This window comes from Knufia obscura, assembly GCF_036327395.1.
Source record: "Knufia obscura strain CCFEE 5817 isolate CBS 148926 chromosome Unknown scaffold_5, whole genome shotgun sequence".
NCBI lineage: Eukaryota > Fungi > Ascomycota > Eurotiomycetes > Chaetothyriales > Trichomeriaceae > Knufia > Knufia obscura.
Window position 1 is genome coordinate 1432374 of NW_027042691.1, and position 20310 is coordinate 1452683.

The 20310-nt window shown below is 51.1% G+C and overlaps 11 protein-coding genes across 11 annotated transcripts; 5 read left to right on the forward strand and 6 right to left on the reverse strand.

The window, feature by feature from the left end:
• Positions 1-150: 150 nt before the first annotated feature.
• Positions 151-1305, reverse strand: VPS74 (Vacuolar protein sorting-associated protein 74; the record flags this gene model as incomplete). Its single annotated transcript, XM_064873735.1, has 3 exons — positions 151-201; positions 251-744; positions 795-1305. 3 exons carry the CDS (start codon positions 1303-1305, stop codon positions 151-153), a joined length of 1056 nt encoding a protein of 351 aa, XP_064730839.1.
• Positions 1306-2403: 1098 nt separating this feature from the next.
• PMZ80_005316 (uncharacterized protein) lies at positions 2404-3495 on the reverse strand (the record flags this gene model as incomplete). Its single annotated transcript, XM_064873736.1, has 1 exon — positions 2404-3495. One exon carries the CDS (start codon positions 3493-3495, stop codon positions 2404-2406), a length of 1092 nt encoding a protein of 363 aa, XP_064730840.1.
• Positions 3496-4323: 828 nt separating this feature from the next.
• On the reverse strand, positions 4324-5543 carry ERG6_2 (Delta(24)-sterol C-methyltransferase; the record flags this gene model as incomplete). The annotated part of the gene is made up of 2 exons (XM_064873737.1): positions 4324-5230; positions 5281-5543. The coding sequence occupies 2 exons, from the start codon at positions 5541-5543 to the stop codon at positions 4324-4326; spliced, it is 1170 nt and encodes a 389-aa protein (XP_064730841.1).
• Positions 5544-6217: 674 nt separating this feature from the next.
• SLT11 (Pre-mRNA-splicing factor slt11) lies at positions 6218-7082 on the forward strand (the record flags this gene model as incomplete). The annotated part of the gene is made up of 2 exons (XM_064873738.1): positions 6218-6222; positions 6257-7082. The coding sequence occupies 2 exons, from the start codon at positions 6218-6220 to the stop codon at positions 7080-7082; spliced, it is 831 nt and encodes a 276-aa protein (XP_064730842.1).
• A 113-nt stretch (positions 7083-7195) lies between these two features.
• Positions 7196-7587, reverse strand: MZM1 (Mitochondrial zinc maintenance protein 1, mitochondrial; the record flags this gene model as incomplete). Its single annotated transcript, XM_064873739.1, has 2 exons — positions 7196-7485; positions 7533-7587. 2 exons carry the CDS (start codon positions 7585-7587, stop codon positions 7196-7198), a joined length of 345 nt encoding a protein of 114 aa, XP_064730843.1.
• Positions 7588-7892: 305 nt separating this feature from the next.
• Positions 7893-9230, forward strand: zuo1 (Zuotin; the record flags this gene model as incomplete). Its single annotated transcript, XM_064873740.1, has 1 exon — positions 7893-9230. One exon carries the CDS (start codon positions 7893-7895, stop codon positions 9228-9230), a length of 1338 nt encoding a protein of 445 aa, XP_064730844.1.
• A 713-nt stretch (positions 9231-9943) lies between these two features.
• Positions 9944-11827, forward strand: PMZ80_005321 (uncharacterized protein; the record flags this gene model as incomplete). The annotated part of the gene is made up of 6 exons (XM_064873741.1): positions 9944-10077; positions 10169-10457; positions 10518-10578; positions 10647-10858; positions 10955-11385; positions 11443-11827. 6 exons carry the CDS (start codon positions 9944-9946, stop codon positions 11825-11827), a joined length of 1512 nt encoding a protein of 503 aa, XP_064730845.1.
• A 3043-nt stretch (positions 11828-14870) lies between these two features.
• On the forward strand, positions 14871-15872 carry PMZ80_005322 (uncharacterized protein; the record flags this gene model as incomplete). Its single annotated transcript, XM_064873742.1, has 2 exons — positions 14871-15396; positions 15451-15872. 2 exons carry the CDS (start codon positions 14871-14873, stop codon positions 15870-15872), a joined length of 948 nt encoding a protein of 315 aa, XP_064730846.1.
• An 864-nt stretch (positions 15873-16736) lies between these two features.
• Positions 16737-17662, forward strand: PMZ80_005323 (uncharacterized protein; the record flags this gene model as incomplete). The annotated part of the gene is made up of 3 exons (XM_064873743.1): positions 16737-17090; positions 17171-17255; positions 17307-17662. 3 exons carry the CDS (start codon positions 16737-16739, stop codon positions 17660-17662), a joined length of 795 nt encoding a protein of 264 aa, XP_064730847.1.
• Positions 17663-18312: 650 nt separating this feature from the next.
• PMZ80_005324 (uncharacterized protein) lies at positions 18313-19201 on the reverse strand (the record flags this gene model as incomplete). The annotated part of the gene is made up of 2 exons (XM_064873744.1): positions 18313-19102; positions 19155-19201. 2 exons carry the CDS (start codon positions 19199-19201, stop codon positions 18313-18315), a joined length of 837 nt encoding a protein of 278 aa, XP_064730848.1.
• A 236-nt stretch (positions 19202-19437) lies between these two features.
• On the reverse strand, positions 19438-20145 carry naa30 (N-alpha-acetyltransferase 30; the record flags this gene model as incomplete). Its single annotated transcript, XM_064873745.1, has 1 exon — positions 19438-20145. The coding sequence occupies one exon, from the start codon at positions 20143-20145 to the stop codon at positions 19438-19440; it is 708 nt and encodes a 235-aa protein (XP_064730849.1).
• Positions 20146-20310: the final 165 nt, after the last annotated feature.

Consider the following 20310-nt stretch of genomic DNA (forward strand, 5'->3'; position numbering starts at 1 on the left):
ATTGCGCGAGACAATGAACGTGGTGGACGAGACCCATAGCGAGCCCATGGTCGCTGGATGCATCGTCGCCTCCACAACTTATGCCTTGCGCGTGGATAACGAGGTCCCAGGCCCGCTGCTTCTCGAATGGTTCGAAGATTTCTCCCGACTCTACAGAAGCGAATCGAGTCTCGTGAAGACGCTCAAACAGGCGGCAACGACCTAGAAGACTGTTAGCACGGACGGACCTCCTCCAGCGATGTATACGCACCTCAAGTTGCAGCTCTCTGTCTTTGTTCTTCTCAACCTCTTCTGTCACGGCCTGTGATAGATTCGCACCTATACCTTGTGCACCCGCCTGCCTCTTTGCAAATGGATATTGGCTATACTCCGCCAGTAACTCATCCACGTGTGCAAATGCTCTTTCTCTCGTTTCGTGGCCCATGGTCACAAGAGCATTCTCCAGCACATTTGCTGCATAGCTGGCGCAGACCATTGCTATTGTTCTCAGGTAGCGGAAATCGAGCTCGGCTGGTAGGAATTGAGACGGTGGTAGGACGACAGTTCTGTTCGAGCAGATATTTCGCACGCGTTTTCGGATTTCATCTTTTGCTCCTGAGTCGACGACAGGATGAGTTGCCATGTCGAAGAGGAGGAAGTTGCGCTTTTCTGTTCTCAAGATGCCTTTGTCGACTAGACCTTTTGCTAGTCGTTCTCGCACTTGTTTGAGTTGGTAGCCGATTTTCATTAAGTTCCATGTCTCGCCTATTGCTATGTCAGCCACATCTCCTGCGCAGTGTCCAGATTGTCCTTACCACTCATGAGATCTATCCACGAGCTCACACTCATCTTCTCGCTAGACTTCATCATCTTCAATGCCTCGTCGAGCAAGACTTCGCCCGTCTGGCCCTCGTCAATGACCTCTATCACACGATCTGCCAGTGGGAAACGCCTTCTCGAAGAATCCTTCTGCATGCTGATCTTGCCTCTGAAAGCCAGCTCTATCACTATACAGCCTCTGAGGGCGTATGAGATATTGTCGTTCCAAAACGATAGATAGCCTTGCTTGTCTTTAAGCCCCAGTAACAGAACTTCTTCCATAAGTGTGAGCTTGGGCTGTTTACTGCGCTCTGCGCTCTCGCTCATGTCTCTAGGGTCGTAAGCAACGATGTGACCATTCTCGCCAACTTCTCGTCCTGTTTCGGGTGCACGATCTTTGGCATTTTCTTTCGGCGCCGGCGAAGCCACTCTTGATGATGTTTGTTCGTCGTTGTTCTCTTGTGCTATGCCCGCACCTCGCCGCCTGGTCAGTCCTCCTTGAGACATCTTGGGGGTGGAAGGGTAGGTATGTCCTAGGAGCTGGGCTTCCGCCCTCGAGACTGGGACTAGAGTCTGATTCTGGTCGATTAGGCTGTAATCATGAGTTGCCTAGGGCTGTGCAATTTCTTTGTTGTAATGACGAACGTCCGGCTTTATTATGCGCTCTTGTACGATGATATGTGAATTGAAAAACCGTCTGTACCGAAATCAGTGTGTCAATGAATTATTGCGTCGATGCTACAAACACATTGCTGGTGTGGTTTTTGGACAAGTACACAAGGCACGCGTCCAAGTTAGCGATGACCGATAACCCTGATCGGCCAAGGCTAAATTCACGTTGCGGCTCCTGCCCTGACCACTGGATATGGAAGGGGTCGCAAAGTCACAGTCGTAACGGCACCGATGCATAAATTGCCTTGAAACACATTATGGTAGAGAGTTCCGAGTCGCGCATATAGGAGTTTCTGGAGATGCATGCTACGTACAAGCACATGAGCCAGCGATGATCTTGATTAAAGATGACAACGTTGCCGCTGCTCTTTCGACTAAATACGACAATAAATTTCTCAGCACGATCGCGCGACTCACCATCTAGATGACGGTCTTGAGTTGCGTAATATTGACATTTCTACTGACCTACCTAGGATCACCATCGTCGTGATGGTGGACAGCCAATTCGTCTGCACGAGACCACCCTATCAACAATAGCCCTCACCTCGCCATGCCTTCTGCTGCTTGGAAGCAGAACTCGAGTTACGCAAATTCCCCAATGCGCTCTATGTGGGCACCGTCAACGAAGGACAACTGTCCATGGCGCTACACCGCACCTGATCATGTTACAGTACCGCTGTCTCTCGGATCCGTAGCACAATGGCGAAAGACCCATCAGCGGAAACTGTTTGGCGGAAAGCTTCGTAGCCATGGTCGACCACGTCGTGGCAATGGCGCGGAGAAGATCAAGAAACATCGAGAGGACGTCTACACGCTACCAATATGGTTAGCGAATCTGCATCCCTTACTAACATTGCAAAGTCAGAGCATATATCATATTCCCTACCTTAAACTCCAACTGTCCGACCCTGATCAATCCACTCATTTATTTACTTACATCCAAGTCTTCTCCCCGTTCCACTTCTCATCAGAGTCTCCAGTCTTCTCCCCCGTCCACTTCTCATCAAACCACCGTTCCCACCACTCCCTCTCCATCCGTCGATACCACACCCGCCCCCTCCAACTACTCTCCCAACCCGGTTTCAGCAACCTCCCCTCCCTACTCCACTCCTCCTGTGCCGCTTTCCAAACTCCATCAGCAGTCCATTCCTTATCCGTGTCCGTCCAGCCCTCTTGTACCCATACTTGACACAGGCTGTCGACGTGTGCATCCGCACCTGCGTGGCGTAGGATGGTGTGGAGACTAAGTGTGCTGTGGACGGCCCTCGCTTTCTCGAGCGACGGCTGGTCCGACGTGACGATCTTCTTGGCGAGGTTGAGGAAGATGCCGAGCGCGCGATAGGTGGCTGCTGGGCTGGGGACAACAATGTTTATGTTTACCTTGTCGCTAGTTGTGTCTGCGGCTGTGTCTGTGGTTGTTGTTTTGAGGGTCTTGAGAAGCTTGTGCATGCGGGAAGAGTCCTGCCGGGTGAATGAGCGAGGGTGTCGTTTTAGATTAGTGAAGGTTTTCAGGTCGATTTTCGTTTTGGTGAAGTGAGAGACGTTGGAGTACAGAGTGCTGCTGCCGCTGCCAGAAGGACTTGGCCTTGGCTTTTGGGACTCGGGCGAGTCGGTGGTCGGGTCCCAGGTTGGTCTGAGTTTGGACTTGAATTGTGGTATTGCGTACTCTTTCTGCCAGTTGTCTTGTGCTGCAGGGTCTGGCTGGGGCGCCGGTGTGGGTCCCGGTTTATGTGACGATTTGGGCGTCGATCTGGGGCTGGATTCTCCGCGATGTTTCGTGTCGCTTGTTGCAGAGGTGGGTTTCGGGGGCTGAACGTTGTAAAGATGACTACCCATGGTTAGCTCATACGCTGCGTTGATGTCTTTCATCTTCGTCAGTGCTTCATCAGATGGACCTGCCTTATCTGGATGGTAGAGGAGAGCCAGCTTGCGATAAGCACTCTTTACTTCAGATTGTGTTGCTGTGCGTGGGAGCCCGAGGGTTGCGAACGCTTGCTCTGGTGCGAGTTGTGATGATCGTGGCATGTTGGTGGTCCGTAACTACGAGAAAACGGGTAGCTGTCACCCATGGGCTCAATGAGTGGGTATATAGGGACAGCCTCATTCCCTTGGACTCGATCTTTGTTGAATATCATAATGCAGCTTGACAATGAAGCTTTGGACTTTCTCATTGATAGGCGTTGTTCTCATGGACAAGGAACATGCTCTTGACAAGCAAGCATTGTCAGAAGACAATGCCGCTCGTGGCCAGTAAGGATGCGGTCGTGACTCGTGCCTGCCGCTGGACAGGTATCAGTCTCATCGTAGTTTCTCGCCGGGTGTGGTGTGAGAGGCAATACGCTCCTCGAGAATGTAGAGTACCCGGACATGTATGCGGTAGAGGACAGTGAGTCTGCAAAAGATGACGAAGCCCTCGTCGCAGCACATGATTGAGAAGCAGAACCCCTGTATCGAGACTTCTGGGTCAAGTATGCATTAATGCCTGTGATCCATCCTGGAACCCTGTACAAGCTTTGAACTATGTATCTGTACCGTGCTGTTCCTCAGCATGCATGCCAAGTTCTATGATATAAGCACAAGAAACGCCAAACCCGTACCTCTAGTCCTACAGGCTCCCATGATGAACAAATGCCACTCATGCTTGCTTGTAATCGCCACACACCGACCACATCATCCCTAATTCTTTTGCACTCACTCAGGAGAATCAACCGCAGTCTCCTCACTGCTGCGCATCTCCTCGCTCTTTTCGGGCGATCGAGATTGTCGATTTCTGAATCTGAAAGACCTCTGACTGGGTGTATCGTACGCTGCCCTGATCAAATCTCCGAAATTGTTGTCCGGGATACGCAAATCCTATTTGGCATCCATTGGTTTCCTTCCGACCATCAGGTACATAGGTGTGAATAGCTTTTCCTTACCGCCTGCAACCAGGCAGTCAGCGGCCTTGGCCAGACTGTCTGCTGTCTTCTGTGTTCCCTTTGGCATCAAATTGAGGAATTCACCGGCGCCGATGAACTTGTGAACGGCACCACGTCCCCACCACGTCATTCTTCCGACAGTGAACAAATCACCTAGACTGCGCACGTGCCTGAGCTCGCCAGCTAGAGGGTAGTACCACGGAATGGCATCTGGTCTGTCGGCCATGTCTTCGTGATGTAGCAGCTCAAAACCTGCACCTTTGATAGCGGCGAGACCTTCTGAGACCTTGACCATGTTAGAAATACCATCTCCCTGTTCGATACCCAGCCGAATCTCTCTGTGGCGTGGGTTGTCATTGTCGTAGTTGTCGGTCATCAACCACTCGTACACACCGAAGACACCACCTGGCTTAAGCGCCTTGTAGATCTCTTCGTAAACGCCCTGTAACCGAGGAGCATGCACTGTAGCCTCAATAGCATAGACAGCATCAAATGTGCCAGCAAATTCCTCTGGCATCTGCATGAAATCGCCCTTGACACCCAAGAACTTTGAGCCCATTCCGACCTTGGCGGCGTACCGGGCAGCTCTTTGTAGTTGGTAATCGTTGTTGTTGAATCCGACAATGTTGCAGCCGGTGAACTTGATCATTTCTCGAGCGGGACCACCGACACCACAGCCAACATCCAGTACTCTTGCGTTCTCTCTTATGCCCATTTGCAGAGCGAGGTAGTGTTCGTGTCGTGCAATGGCCTGGTAGAAACCTTCACCAGCGGCAAAGCGGCAGAAATGGAAGGATGTGCCCCAGCCATACTCGTAGAGGTCGGTAGCGAGGTTGTAGTAACTGGCCCTCGTTAGCATGCATTGAAGAGCTAGACATGTGCTTGAACGTACTGTCTTGTCAGGGTAGCATATTCGTCTCTTCTCGCTTTCCTGACCTCTTCTGTTTCTGTGGCAGCGAGTTTGTCGTCCCAGTGCTTGAAGTACTCGTCTACAGCGGCTTTCTGGGCAGCAGCATCCTTGTTGCGCATGGCGAACATGCCACCTCGAGCTTCTGCAGATTTGCCATGCAGCGACTTGTTGAAGGCTGCATCTCGCTCCTTGTCCTCTTTCTCGAGGATGTGCATTGGAGTGGTGTCAAGTGCAGTGGGAGCCATGTTGAATGTTGGCAGACGATATACAGAATCCAAACGACTATGGTATACAGGCAACACTGAGGTATGAAAATGAACTCAACAGTGATCGCAGAACAGAAACAGACAACTACTCGTAATTTCCTTGTAGACCGCCCCGGAACCAACGCTTTCCATGTGGTGTTTTGTGCAGGTGCAGGTTCGTCCCCAAAATTTTGATGGGTCCTTCGGGCTTGCCCCTGGCTCGCTAGTTTGCCCTGCAGATCCGAGATCATGCATTTGCATGTGCCCATCTCGGGATGGCTCCTTCCGTGAGATGCGGATGTGACAGCCTGAGGCATAAAGATTCTTGCTTACCTAAAGTTCTCAAATCTCAAAGATGAAGCGGGCGATCAGATTCTGCGTCATTTTGACTTACGCTACTTCGTTGACTGCACCACCACGACTCTTAAGATGCCCGCTCCACAGATCAAACAAGACCTGAATAGGTCAGGATGGGAGACTACAGACTTCCCGTCCAGCTGCGAAAGCTGCCTGCCCGATAATCCCTACGTGCAGATGCTGAAGGAAGAATATGGCGCCGAATGCAAAATCTGTACGCGACCATTTACAGTCTTCAGATGGAAGGCCGATCGAACTGCTAGGACGAAAAGAACAAACATATGCCTTACATGCGCACGGCTGAAAAATTGCTGTCAATGCTGTATGCTAGATTTGTCCTTCGGTCTACCGCTAAGCGTGAGAGATGCCGCTTTGAAAATGGTTGCGCCTGGCCCAAATAGCGAGATCAATCGAGAGTACTACGCCCAAGAACACGAGAAGGAGATCGAAGAGGGCAGAGGAGCTATAGAAGGATACGAGAAGACAGATGAAAAGGCACGAGATCTTCTTCGAAGGCTAGCTAACAGCCAACCATACTACAAGCGGCAGAGACAACTCGAATCAAATGAAGAAGAGAAACAGCCTGAGCAGAAACAGATTGGCTATGGACCAGGCCCAGTGCGCACATCAGAGGCTAAGAAGGCTGCCATGACAGGCACCCAGCCACGCAAACCACGACCCATTGCAGGAGCAAGACCACCACAACCCGAGGACTGGCTTCCACCTCGAGATCCCAACATTGTCTCGCTCTTCGTCACTGGAGTTGAAGATGACCTTCCCGAACACGCCATCCGAACCTTTTTCACGAACTTTGGTCAACTTCGGTCGCTTGTCTGCTCGCATCGATCACATTGCGCATTCGTCAACTATGGCACGAGAGAAGCCGCTGAGAAAGCTGCCGCTGAATGTCAAGGCAAAGCCATCATTCAGGGCTGCCCGCTTCGCGTCCGATGGGGCAAGCCGAAACCGTTGGATCAGACAGACCGTGAGCAGAGGTTGGAATGGGCCAAGGAAGGTCGACAGACAGCTGCTGGTGCGGCACAACCTAGCCAGCGAGCCGTCGCTGGTGGTGGAAGAGGAGGCATGATTGAGGCTGCTCCTGAAGAGGAGAGCAATAGTTATGTTGTCGCTGCGCCGCCCGGTGCTGATCAGCCAAACTATGCTAGTCTGGCAGGTGACTGAGTGTGACGGCCTTTTGTTTTCTTTAGCATGGCGTATGGCGGTTGGCATCAGGTCTGGTCGGGCAAGCTTCCGTCACTGAATGGATAATTCTGATAGCTTCGAACAACATTATTTCAGCTGCAACCTCCACCAAACCCAACCTTCACTTTCCCACCCGGCGCTCTGGGGTTCTTGACCGTATCGTTCTCGCCTCTTTCCGTGTGCTCATGTATGTTCAGTCGGTATGTATCCGCTTGCGCGCCCGTTTGCTGTCCTTGAACGATGTTCTTGGTCAAGACCTCAACAACACCTTCGGCATGTTCAATTGCGCCAATCGCCTCCTTGGAAGCTGGGTCTAACGACCTTCCTTTCTCGAATCCTCCCCTTGCCTGGCTACGAGCGGAATGTATCAATGGCAAATCGCCTGCACATAGTTAGCCTTGCAGGAGGATGAGGTTGAAACTCACTCACCTTGAAATGCGATCCTTGTAGCTCGCAGGAGATGTCTGTATGCTGCGAGGGCCATGGTCTCGATGTCGGACAAGAACGATGTTTAGTGGACTAGAGAGAGGTATATGTGTTTTGAGTATGTACATCAATGCCTCCAGTAAGTTCTCGCTTGATGCGCAAAGATGGCTGCCAGCAACGTCGCAGACATCCACTTCTGGTTAGGCTGAACGGCTTCACCTCGGACCAGATCGAGGCACATGATTCGTGCCTCAGGCCAGAGCGCTAAATAATTTTTGAGAAATGCAACTTATCTCACAGCCAACTCGACTTCATACCCTTCGAATTCCCTTTCCGCAGCCCATATCAGCCAATTCGTCCACCATGGCTACAACAGAAACAATCCCCGCCCCAACGGGTTTCAAGCCCACCGACGACTCCAACCCCAACTTCCGCTCCCTCTCCTCCATCACCCCCGGCCTCAACCGCACCATCGAACCAGTCGGTCCAGCCTTCATGGCCTTCGCCCGCCGCAAGCGTCTAGGCCGCACCTTCTCCGAAGACGACCGCATCCAAGCTCAACATAAAGTCAAGAAAGTCGAGGATGAAGACGACGGTGAGATCAGCGAAGAAGAAGACCCCATGATGCTGGCCCGCGATGCCAAAGATTGGCGAGGCCAGGACCATTACGCCGTGCTTGGTCTCAGTAAATACCGATGGAGGGCCACGGATGATCAGATCAAGAAGGCGCACAGGAAGAAGGTGCTGAAGCATCACCCGGATAAGAAGGCTGCGGCGGGTGAGAGCGAGGCCGACAGTTTCTTCAAGTGTATTCAGAGGGCGAATGAGATACTCACCGATCCTGTACGCCGAAGACAGTTTGACAGTGTGGATGAGAAGGCGGATCGGGAGCCGCCGACCAAGAAGGAGATTACGAAGCCGAGTGCGTTCTATAAGAAGTGGGGCGCTGTGTTTGCTAGCGAGGGTCGGTTTAGCAACAAGCAGCCTGTCCCCAGTCTTGGTAACGACAATAGCACTAAGGAGGAGGTGGAGGAGTTCTACGACTTCTTCTACAACTTTGACAGCTGGAGGTCGTTCGAGTACCTTGATGAGGATGTCCCGGATGATAATGCAGATCGGGACCACAAGCGACACATTGAGAGGAAGAACAACAATGCTCGCAGGAAGCGAAAGTCAGAGGATATTGCTCGTCTTCGAAAGTTGGTCGATGACTGTCTTGCCATGGATGAGCGCATTGCTCGATTCAGAAAGGCTGAAAAAGCCAGCAAGAACAAGAAGAGAGATGAGGCAGAGGCACTAGCGAAGAAGCAGGCCGAGGAGAAGAAGGCACAGAAAGAGGCCGAAGAAAAGAAGAAGGCTGAGGACGAGGCAAAAGCCAAGGTTGATAAGGAGCAGGGTAAGAAAGCTAAGGAGGCAGCCAAGAACGCAGCAAAGAAGAACAAGCGGACTGTCCGCGGTTCAGTCAAGGACGTCAACTACTTTGCTAGTGGTGAGCCTGGGCCAAAGGACATCGACAACTGTCTTAACGATGTCGACGCCATCATTGCTGGTGTCGATGCTGATGAGCTAGCTGATTTGGTGAGCAAGTTGAGTGTTGCTGGTAAGGATGGCCAGAAGGTGAAGGAGGTCTTCACAGTCAAGGCTGCTGAGATGGCGGGAACTGGCAAGGTGAAGGAGAGTGAGCTGAAGTTCTTCAAGTGATAGCTTGCTGGGAATAGAGAGCTCATTCAAAGCACACATGAGAATTTGTAGATTTGGGGTGCTACAAGGCAAGAGAGGTAAAAAGCATAGCGAGGATCAAGGATAGATGGATAGTGTTATTGGTAGGATTACATGGTTCGATGTTCTCAGGTGTTTTTCTGTCTGAGGTCGTCGCTTCACTTACCTCATTCGTGAATCGGATTGCTACTCCAAAGCTCTCTGCTTCTTGTGATGCGCCTTTCATCTTTCGTCTGACTGGTTGACTGGTTACCCATAGCTTGCATAGATGGACATATCATCCCTGTTGTCGCAGGATGCATCCCGGCATCTTTTCAGCAGTGATGCCGCACGCAACGCATGGTAACATGATTCTGGAATAGATGCGACGAGCTACAAGAAGAATTCAAAGCAGGCATCGCTGTATGCCAAGTCACTGACGTCTCACGGTGATGACCATACATCGTATCAGAACGTGATAAGATGGTAAAAGCACAAAATGTGTAGAGCAAGTCGCCGGCCACTATAAGTACGAGTCCTTCAAGCGAGGACAGCTTGTCACACGCGATGCTATACAAGCGGGGACCCTCTGATGCGCCTGCCATGGTCAAGGATAGGTTCACAGAACACTTACCTACCGTGCTACAACTTGGACAAAAAGCAACTCGAGGTCTTCAGGTCTTCCCGATGTCCAGGCTTCCAGCCATACCACAACCATGAATCAACCAGCCACGTTTGTGCTATTCGTGCTTTCATTACTAACCTACCTCCTCAGTCTGTTCGTGTACCGGCTCTGGCTTTCGCCTGTCGCACATGTACCTGGGCCAGTATTGGCTAAGACAACCTACTGGTAAGTGAACGCTGTATGTTTAGCATAGATCCGCCAACTGTATTCCGGCATGACAAGATTCCAAGCTCAGTGAGGCTCACTGAACACAAAGGTACGAATTCTACTGGGATGTGGTCCAGACAGGACGATACACGTTCCACATCGAAGAGCTTCACAAGCAGTATGGACCGATCATACGCCTCAATCCTCATGAAGTCCATATCAACGATCCAGACTTCTACGATGAGGTCTATGTCGGAGCAGCATCTGGCAAGAAGCGAAACAAATGGGCATGGCTGGTAGATTCATTCGGCATTCCTGATAGCACATTTTCGACCGTGGATCACGATGTCCACCGCATACGAAGAGCAGCTCTCAATCCGTTTTTCTCAAAGGCCAAGGTCCGTGCTCTGCAAGAATGAATCGAGGACGTTTTTGGCAGACTTCTGCGGCGTGTCGAGGAGTTCAAGACAACTGGTGAGCCTATGCTCTTGGGTCTGGCCTTCACTGCTGTCAGTAATGGTATGTCTCACTCGACTCGACTCGAATTGCGCCTCAGCCTCTGAAATACCCACTAACATGTGCAACAGATATCGCGAGCTCTTACGCCTTTGACAAGAAGGACTTCCGTGTCGATGCCTCCGATTTTGCTCCTGATTTCCATCGTGCTTCAGGGAAAGTTGCGAAGCAGAGCCATTTGATGAAACAGTTCCCGTGGATCTTGAAACTCAGTCAGAAAATGCCAGACCGCTGGATCACGTCTATGGATCCAGATCTAGGTGCATACATTGGCCTACAGAGGGTAAGCAAGAGTTTCACTCTTCCAATCGTACCGTTCCTGACGCTACCATGGCCTTGACATCCTCGCGTGCATTAGCTAACCATAAATGCACGACAGGATCTGCAGCGCCAAACAAAAGAGATCGAAACCACTTACAACTCTCGAGACTACAAACCTCGCGAAAGCACTTCTATCTTCCATGAAATCCTCGCTTCAAGCTACCTCCCTGAATCCGAAAGACGTCACTCCCGCCTCTGGCAAGATGGCCAAACAATTCTCATAGCCGGCACAATAACCACAGCCTCAACCTTCTCAAACCTACTCTTCTTCCTCCTCACCCAGTCTGAAACACTTAGACACGTCCGCGACGAGCTCTCTTCTGCCATTCCAGACGAAATCGCGCCGCTCAATCTGACCACACTCGAGAACCTACCTTTCCTCACCGCATGTCTTATGGAAGCCCTCCGCTACAGCAACGGCGTCTGCACCCGCCTCCAACGCATCGACCCAGACAAGCCAATCATATTCCACGCGCGCAAGGACAGCAAGTATGCACCCACCGCATGAGATGCAAGCTACATCCTCCCACCTGATACACCAATCAGCATGACCACCATGTTGATCCACCGGAACCCCCTCATTTACAAGGAGCCGATGACATTCAATCCCGTGCACTGGCTTACTACCGACGCAGCCGGTAAACCGATCCTGCATCACAAACTAGACAGGTACTTCCTTCCATTCACGAAAGGAACACGCGCCTGCCTGGGCATTAATCTGGCGTGGGCGGAACTATATCTGCTCACGGCGATGATGTTTAGGCCGGGCGGGTATGGGAGTAAGATTGATCAGCGGGAGGGTGACAAGGGCTATCTAGGACTGTTTGAGACCACTTACGAGAAGGACATTGAGATTGTGGGGGATGGAACGACGCCGATTGTGCGGGAGCCGAAGGTCGGTGTTAGGGTTCTGGTCAAGGAGTGCGAGTAAGGAGTGTCAGAAGTCGACACTCACGGGCGTGTATGCTTCTTCAGTTGGCATTCTGCTTTGTAGATCGACCCAACTGGCAGAGCTTGAAGACTAGGTACCGATCCTGTACGCGCCAACATACACTCTGTCGTCAGCATCTGGAGGGGCTAATGCTTGTTCTTCTGACCATCCATGTCATCTGTCATGGTGATGGCAGGACAACTTACACGCCAGGTATCGGCCTGACCAGCTCTGTGCCTAAGATCACCACGAACCTCCTCCGCCATTGTTCATTATACTTCTGGTGCGCGAAGATGCAACGATCCAGCCCATCTCACAATGTTTTGCTGCATTTAGGCGCCGCCCCTATGTTTGGAGCTAACGACAACAGGTCTCGGATGGCAACATAGTGGAAATACTATTCCATCGAGAATTACTTTGCGAGCGAAGGTGTCTCAAGCGAATCATGAAGTGTACTGCCGAGACAGCAGACAACAGGGTGTCGATTCTAGTCTCGCGAATTCGCAGCGTCCAGCACTATATACACCTCTTATTCCTCATGCTGCATGGGATTTACTGCATCACTAACCCAGGAAAAATCCTTGCAACGTCTTGCTGCAACTTCAAATTCACAACATCGTCTCATAATGGAACGCCAGTCAGGAGCTCGGAACTTTTGGTCACAACGACGTTTCTGGCGACCCGCCAACCCTCGGTCTGAAGACTCAGTTTCTGTATCCGCGTCAAGTACAGTCAGCTCCGTATTCAACAGCGGAAGCACCCCAGCGTCCTCAATCACATCGAATGCATCAGCCGCGTCCGAAGAAAGCCGCTCGTCCTCGATCGCAGCAGTCCGGCATCGTGTAAGCAGGATCATCGAATGGGCCGCACGGGGAGGCGGACCCAGGTCTATTTCGACACAAACTCAACGACAGCCACGGTCCCGGTCCAATCGCAGAGGAAGATCACGAGACGAGAGACTCGGACCAGTAATGTGCTGCATCGACTTTCTGCGGCCTAATGAAACAGGTTTCGGGCTAACCATGAAGTGCCAACATCTCATCGGTTACACGTTCACAGATCACAAACATCTGTATGAGGCTTTGCAACCCGAACCAGTCAATATGAGGCTTGCGAAGATCGGCGACGCCCTTCAAGAATTGCTCCTTTGCGAAGTGGCTTACGTCGGCACGACTTTGACGGATTGTGATATAGAATCCATCCTGTCCTGCATTCACGAGAGCTAACCCGTGCAACAGATAACATAGAATGGAGACTCAAACAAGTAGTGGCCACGAACGAGCACCAAGCTAACATGGCACATACTCACGGTCTGCATGAATGCCTTCTCAAACGTAGGACCGAGGGTGACGGAAGCGAGGTCTTCTCCGTACATCAGAAGTGGCTGGCGGACCTTATGGAAGCCATAATAGGAGCCATCTATCTCGACAGTGGGTACAACTGGAGGCAAGAGTGCTTGAGATTCATGAAGCGTTTCGACCTTGATGTCGCAGCTGCTGGGAGATACGATGAGGGCCGTTACGCACGGAAGCATCGCGATACACTGCGAGAACTACGAGAGAATGAAGCACTGCTGTGGGAACGTGGTCTGTTGGTTTGATGAGGCATTGAGAGTTATATAGGCTTGCCTGCTGGCAGCAGGTCCAAAGAGATGCCGAAACGCGATCAAAGTACGGAACGCTTTATTGAATTGGCTGTTGTGCTTCAAGGTGAAGCTTCGGCATCACGCTTTGCTTGAAATGTTATAGCGAGAGAAATGAAGGACATGACCATCTTAACCTCAGCTGATACCTGTTGTGAAGACCGTAAGCATGTGAGCTCTCGCAAGGAGGCAGACTTGTGTGCAAATGCCTGATGGTCATGCGTGTTACTTCACCGTTCGCTGAATCAATCTTCCGGTGAACTGCTCCTGGTATCTCTCTGCAGCCCATCTGGCCTACAGTCTCTTTGTAAACCACGTCGAGGACGTGGTGTTATGTACCGAATCACGAAAGGGTGGCTCGATGAAGACGGATAAAAACGCCGCGGCCCCTGATTTTATATCGAGGACAACCAGGACAACCTCAGAATGCCACCACGAAGCTATCGCAGCGGTTTGAATAACCTGCTGGTGTATTCCTCAAGACATAGGCTTATGCACTGGTAGATCTTTAGTCTTGCTCAACGAGACAATGTAGTTCAACAAATAAGCCTCAATTTTGTGCACGATCTGGCTCAAAGACAGTATTCTCGGTGTTCTTTTGCACGACAAGCGGGCATCTCCGGGCACTGCACATCGACGCCAAGGCTGTGGTCGCTCTCTCCTAATCTGAGAATTCAGGCCAGGCTTTGACTGTATGTACGTGCATCACAGAACAGACCATTGCGATGGCTGCTGTGACATCAAACAACACTACACGCGTTCTACCTACATCGAGCGTAAAGGATCAAGACGATTGCGCTGAGCTTTTGTCTGTTCCTAAGAGGCTCTCGGGACCTGTACAGCATCTAGCTCACTGATACAATGTAGCTGGCAATGGACACGACGACGACAATCCAATGGTCACGACTGGAGCAGCTAATACCGTAGCTTTGGCGGCACCTGCCAAACTCTAGTCGTCCATGGTGTATCGAACTAGATACCATCTGCGTCTTACTCAGAAAACCAATCTACGTGTCTTGAATGGCTGGCAAGGCTGTGAGATATTCACACTGGTGAACCACAGCCAAGAGATACGACGACCGTGCCTCAAAGTAGTGGTGGTCAAACTGATTGGGCCAGTTCACAACCCGTTCCCTGTACGGACGTTTCTGCGGCTCTGCTCATACTAACAGACAATAGGTCTCGGGTAACAGCATGTGTGAGAGTGATCTATCCCGAATCGAGCGTCGAGACATATTCAGGGTTACTGACTAGACCTCAAACATGTCGCTGGTGGCGGGAATATGTCGAAGAACTACGAGGTTGGAATCTTAGACTGAATGTACGATGGCAATGATATATACAATGTCCACGCTTAGCGACGTTTACAGACAAGAAATTGGGACAACATCAACTACGAACATGCCTTTCAGATCACAACGTCCTGGCGTAAGAGCAGCCATCAACATAAACACCAGACGAGCTAGCTTGCTTCAGCATGATCACATCATCGTCGGCTACACGGACAGGAACGCCAGATGCAGACGCGCCAAGAAGGTATTCCATGCCTTGGGGACTCTCGAGGATGCTCCAGCATCGGTAATTCAAGCAGTCCGTGCCTTATACACAAGATACAGCTTAGAGCAGCGTCGAGATTGTTCGCAAGCTTCCACAACCTCCTCGATTAAGAAGGCAGAAGATCGTACAGCAAACTACCTCAAAGGGGAACATGAGATTACTGTTGTCACTACGGACGAAGCAGAGGATGCAATGGTCGCCGAGGCACTCTTGTACATTCCACACACCTTCACAAATATGCAGCTGCTGCGCTATGCTCTGAATGCTGGCGACGACTGGAAGGAATCCATGCGTTTAGCAAGACTGGGTGACCTTGTTCAAAACCTGCTGCTCTCCGAGATAATCTTCGAAGGAACGAATCTATGCTCAGGTATGCCTACCCATCGCCTGACGCGTCAAACAACGCAGCTAATCACATGTACAGGCTTCATCGAAGACCAACTCAAGCAAGTCATCGGCACAAACGATTGGCAAGCCAAGCGAATGCTGGAGAGCAAGCTGTGGGAGTGCGCGTTCCAGCGTCGGCGATTTTGTTCTGGCAAGAAGGTCACGGTGAAGAATAAGGGACCTGCTGATATTCTCGAAGCTGTCCTTGGTGCTGTTTACCTCGATACTCGTGGCGGAAGTCATTGGGGGTCAGAGTGCTTGAAGATGATGGTACACTTCGGACTCGGTACTACTGCTGCCCTCGAAGCATTTGAAGAGCTCGACTCGTACGGGCTAATGCGCCAGTCCAGTCTAGCAAAGGCAGGAGGCAGGAGGCACTACAGGAACAAGTATAGAGTAATGACCGCCCAACTGCAACAGGCGGAAGAGCGGCTCCGCCTGATAGGCTTGGCCATCTGAATACGGCGATGATGCTGTGAGGGCTTCCGTTGCGGGCAACGAGCTAGAGTAGGAGTGGAGGATTGTGTAGATTTTGTAGCAGATGTTTGCCCTTCCAGACCCCCATGCATGAATGATTGATGCGAAACCTTAAATTAGTACGTCTTACTCGCAATTTCTTCATTGCCCTAAAGACCAGCTTTGGCTAAAGTGAGCTGTCCACACGGATTGAATAATTGGGCCAGAATGCAAGAAGTCGTCCAATAGTTCACGAAGCCCTGCAAACGAATGGGTTTGGCCGTTATGCCAGCCCTTGTGCTAGAAGACTTCGAATACAAGCAGTCGATCACTGGCGTTTGTGACAAGGGATGTGATGCGGTCCAGCTTGGACTAGGGGTGTCGTTCAGTGGTTGTGCTCTATGCTCGCGAGTAACGAGCGTCGATGCTCGCAGTAGTCAGAACGTGGCGTATTGAGACGAGACGACTGAGTGTAATGTCTCAGATAAGCTAACGAGTCTCTTGATTGTGCTCGAACAGGTCTTCGGGCTTCTGAAACAGGACCTCGAACAAGTCGTCGCTCTGTGTACACAAAATGAATGCCGTCAGAGGAACATGTCTCGGAACTTCAAGACACGGCCTACTTGTCTCTCGCATGTGACAAAGGCCCGAGATGAGATGGTGTAGACATTGTGCGTCCAGAAGAACTGGTTTCGTCAAGTGAGCTTTTGCCGTGAGCATATAGATGTGATGAATACCTGGGATAACGTATTCTCTCCATAGCAGCACAAACAGCAACAGAAACATCGGTCCAGCGAATCAACCCAGAAAGCAACCTCCCACACAATAGTCCATACTTACAGCAACACAAAAGCACGTAGGTTCGACATGTCCTTCGGTCTGCCTACCCCACCCTCCACACCACCGCTCCCAGCATCTCCGACACCTAGCGGCACCATCTCGATATCGCAAACGTTCCTCGCAGGCGACGATGAGACTCTTACCCACCTCCTTGGCTCCACTGCCAATGCGCGGCATAGCGGCACCACCATCCGATCTCACCTGTTAAGTCGTGCATGGCTACGAACGTCGAAGTACAAGTTCCGCAACACTGTATATGCATTGGTGTGCAAAGTGCAGGACAAACTGAAGAAGCGCCATTGGCACCTCGATCATGAGCCTGAACCATTGCCCAAAGCAGAGTACACGTCGACTCGTGACGAGACAGAGGCCGAGAATCGTGTAGCTCAGTGCACAAGCTTCTTGGACATTCCATGTGTCACCAAAGAGCACGGTCGAGACGCCCTAACCGAAATGAAAAGAACAAACGACTGGCCGTCATTGGGGATCTCGTGCTTTACCTAGTTTTGGCCGAACAGTGGTTTCGCTCGACCTCGGAGTCTCCAGGTAAATCGAACCTCTTCTTCTCGTGGTAGATGTGCTAATAAAGTGGAATAGATTTCTGGCACAATGAGATCCGCGCGAAGATCACGAACGGCATCTTTCAGGCTAAGAGAGCCATCGCGAATGACATACAAAAGTATGTTATGAAGGATGTGCATAGTCATCCCCGAAGGGGACAACCTAAACCTGAAAACTTGCCTTATCAACATATGGCGGATACAGTTGAAGCACTTCTGGGCGCCGTGTATCTCGATGCCGGCGGTGACTGGAAGGCTCAATGCCTCAAGGTGATGACAAAGCTTGGTCTCAACATCGATGGTCCTGGTACGTCCGAAGAGGCGAAACGAGCGCTCGACATGGATGTGCTAGACGGATACGGCCGTGGCGTCAAGAGTCCGAAGAGTGACTGAGAGAATTGACAGCCGTCACAAGGAGATTGAAGTGGTTCAAAGAGGTCTTCTGCTGGCAGGAACCATTGTGTCTTGGACCATTGAGAGCGCACAGAAGTTGTGCCTCGATCAACAGCTGGCCTGAAATAGCGAGGAATTGCGTCGAATGTATCGAGCTGGAGGAGCAGACAGAACTACCACGCTATCCATCACTGATACCGTGAACGATGACAATAGGACTGCCGATAGGAGTGAGGCCGTACAGGTGCAGGACAGGACTAGAGCTGTCCAATACTGCGAATGACAGACGGGCTGGGCCTGGCATTGACGCAGAGCTTCTGCGGAGGTATTGGGACAATAACATGATTGAGCTGCGGCAGCAGCTGCCAGCTGCAGGAGAACGAGGCTGTCCTTACCGAGTAAGAGCTGTTGGCAGACAGCAGTTAGGGTTGTTTTCGAGATTAGTACTTAGTCGCCCGGATGACTGCTGCGCAGTGGACTTGTGAGAACTCAAGATACTCTGCCTAGCCTAGCTCTGCAAAGAATATAAGTCCTCAAGGATCTCGGTGATCTCGTGCATCAGCGGGGAGAAGTTTCTCACTGGCTTTTCGCGCAAACCATGCCATTGAGCATTAGCAGAAAGTGTGCACCGTAACTCATGTCATGTGCATCTAAACATCCAACTCATCTAACTGCTCTGCTGACCTCTTCCGCCCTCTACTCAAAGCATCCGCGACCCGCTCTTCACTCCTTTGCGGCTCCAGGCCAGCGGAAATGCTTGAATTGCTGATCGAAGGAGTGTCTTCAGTGAGTCTGTGTGCTGTGCATTCCGCGACTAAATCGTGGTCGTGGAACATGCACCTGGGTGCCTGCCTGGGATCCCCATATCTGCTAATCGAGAATTGGCGGAGGCTCTCCATGCATACAATGGCAATACGTGGCTCTGTGACCATTGCTCCCCTGCCAAGTATACTGAGTGGCCAGCTGCTGGGGCTAGTGCAGTAGCTCCATGCAAACGTCTTCGAGTACAGCTGGAAGAGTGGATCATCGACATGAAGATGCTTCCAAAGGCCAAGCATGCCGTCTGGTGTTGGTATGATGTTCTTTGTCTTCGCCAGCTCTTGTATTTCATCGACGATATCGTTCTTCAATCTTGGCATTGTAAGTTCGTTTGCTAATTGATAGACTGGCTCCACAGCAGCGAAGGGTTTGGAGTCACTTCGTATAGACCGGAAGGTATCAGGATGCCTGTATAGCCGGCCGAATATGATTTTGAAAGCAGCAGGGTCGGCGTGGGAGAGTTTGACTCGATTCTGTCTCGATGCTTTCCAGTGGGAATTAATATCGAAGCAACGGCTGAAGTACAACGACTGAGATGTGATCATGTTCTTGTGCAAGTGGAAGCGTCTAGAATTATCTCCTTTACCGACAACGACCTCGATGATTTCAGACTCAGCGAATCTGAGTTCCTGTTAGATCTTTCGTGCCCTCTGGTACTATAATGGGAACTTACTCATCGAGGTTTGATACTTTCAGTAACTCTGGCTGCTGTCGGTCCATCTTGACCTGAGGTCTTCGCAACCAATGTACGGCGAAGTAACCCGAATTGAGTGCAGTCAAAGCCTGAAACATATAGGTAGCCTTGAGGAAGGTGCAGCGATACTTTCGACTTTCAGAGGCAGGTGCAAACCGTCTCAACAACTGCTGAGAGGGAAGGCGATACTTCCTGGCATCCTCGAGGCCGACGCTCTAGGCTGAAATCTTGATTCCTCGGATATTGATCATTTCCTTCACAGTCAGATTATCCCTCTACTGAACAAGTCATCTTTGTCTTCCTGCCCTGAAGGATACCTTGGGTCATCCTGAGCACTCGGCGGCAGATCACCATAACCATAAGGATCGTAGAACTCATCAAGTGGCATCGAAGCAACGCCAGGCTTCAGGTAAAGCAGCAGCCGATATGCACTATTACCATTCAAATAGTACCGATGCAGCTTCTTGCTCCTCAAAAACCCTAGACTTTCGTACAGCTTCATGGCAGCCACGTTCGTCTCTTCTGTCTCCAATGCAATCTCATCCGCATCTTTCACAATCATAAGATCAATGGCTTTGCTGACCAGTGTCTTTGCCAGTCCCTTTCCTCTGTATGCGTCTTTCGTGGCAAGCATAGCTATGTAGCCGCGCAGTGGTCCTCCACGATGCTTCTCGAGCTTGCATATCACAACTGCCACAAGATCCTTGTCTTCGGTGGTTGTATCGACCGCGAAGAAGCAGAGCTCTGGCCATTGGTAAAGGAAGTACCGATAGACGTAGATACTGTATGGTTCTGACAGATCCTTTGCGATTAATGCGCGCATCTGCGGCAGATACTTCGGCTCAAGAGAAATGCCATACTGAACATATTCGATATTCGGTGGGTTGGTTTGGATCAGCTTGCCAACCTCAGACGGAGACAAGGCTGTAGTAGATAGAGACTGCAGTGGCTCTGGGTCATCATTGCTCATCTCGGGCTTGAGAGGACGAGCATAGGTGCATAGACGACGAGCATCCTCTGTGGAAAGCACGAAGTCTCGAGGCAGGAAGCACGTGCAATAAGGAAGCTGGAGCAACACAAACGATTGATCCCCATGCAAACCACGTTCTGTGCCTGAAAATCCCGGCCCGGGCAG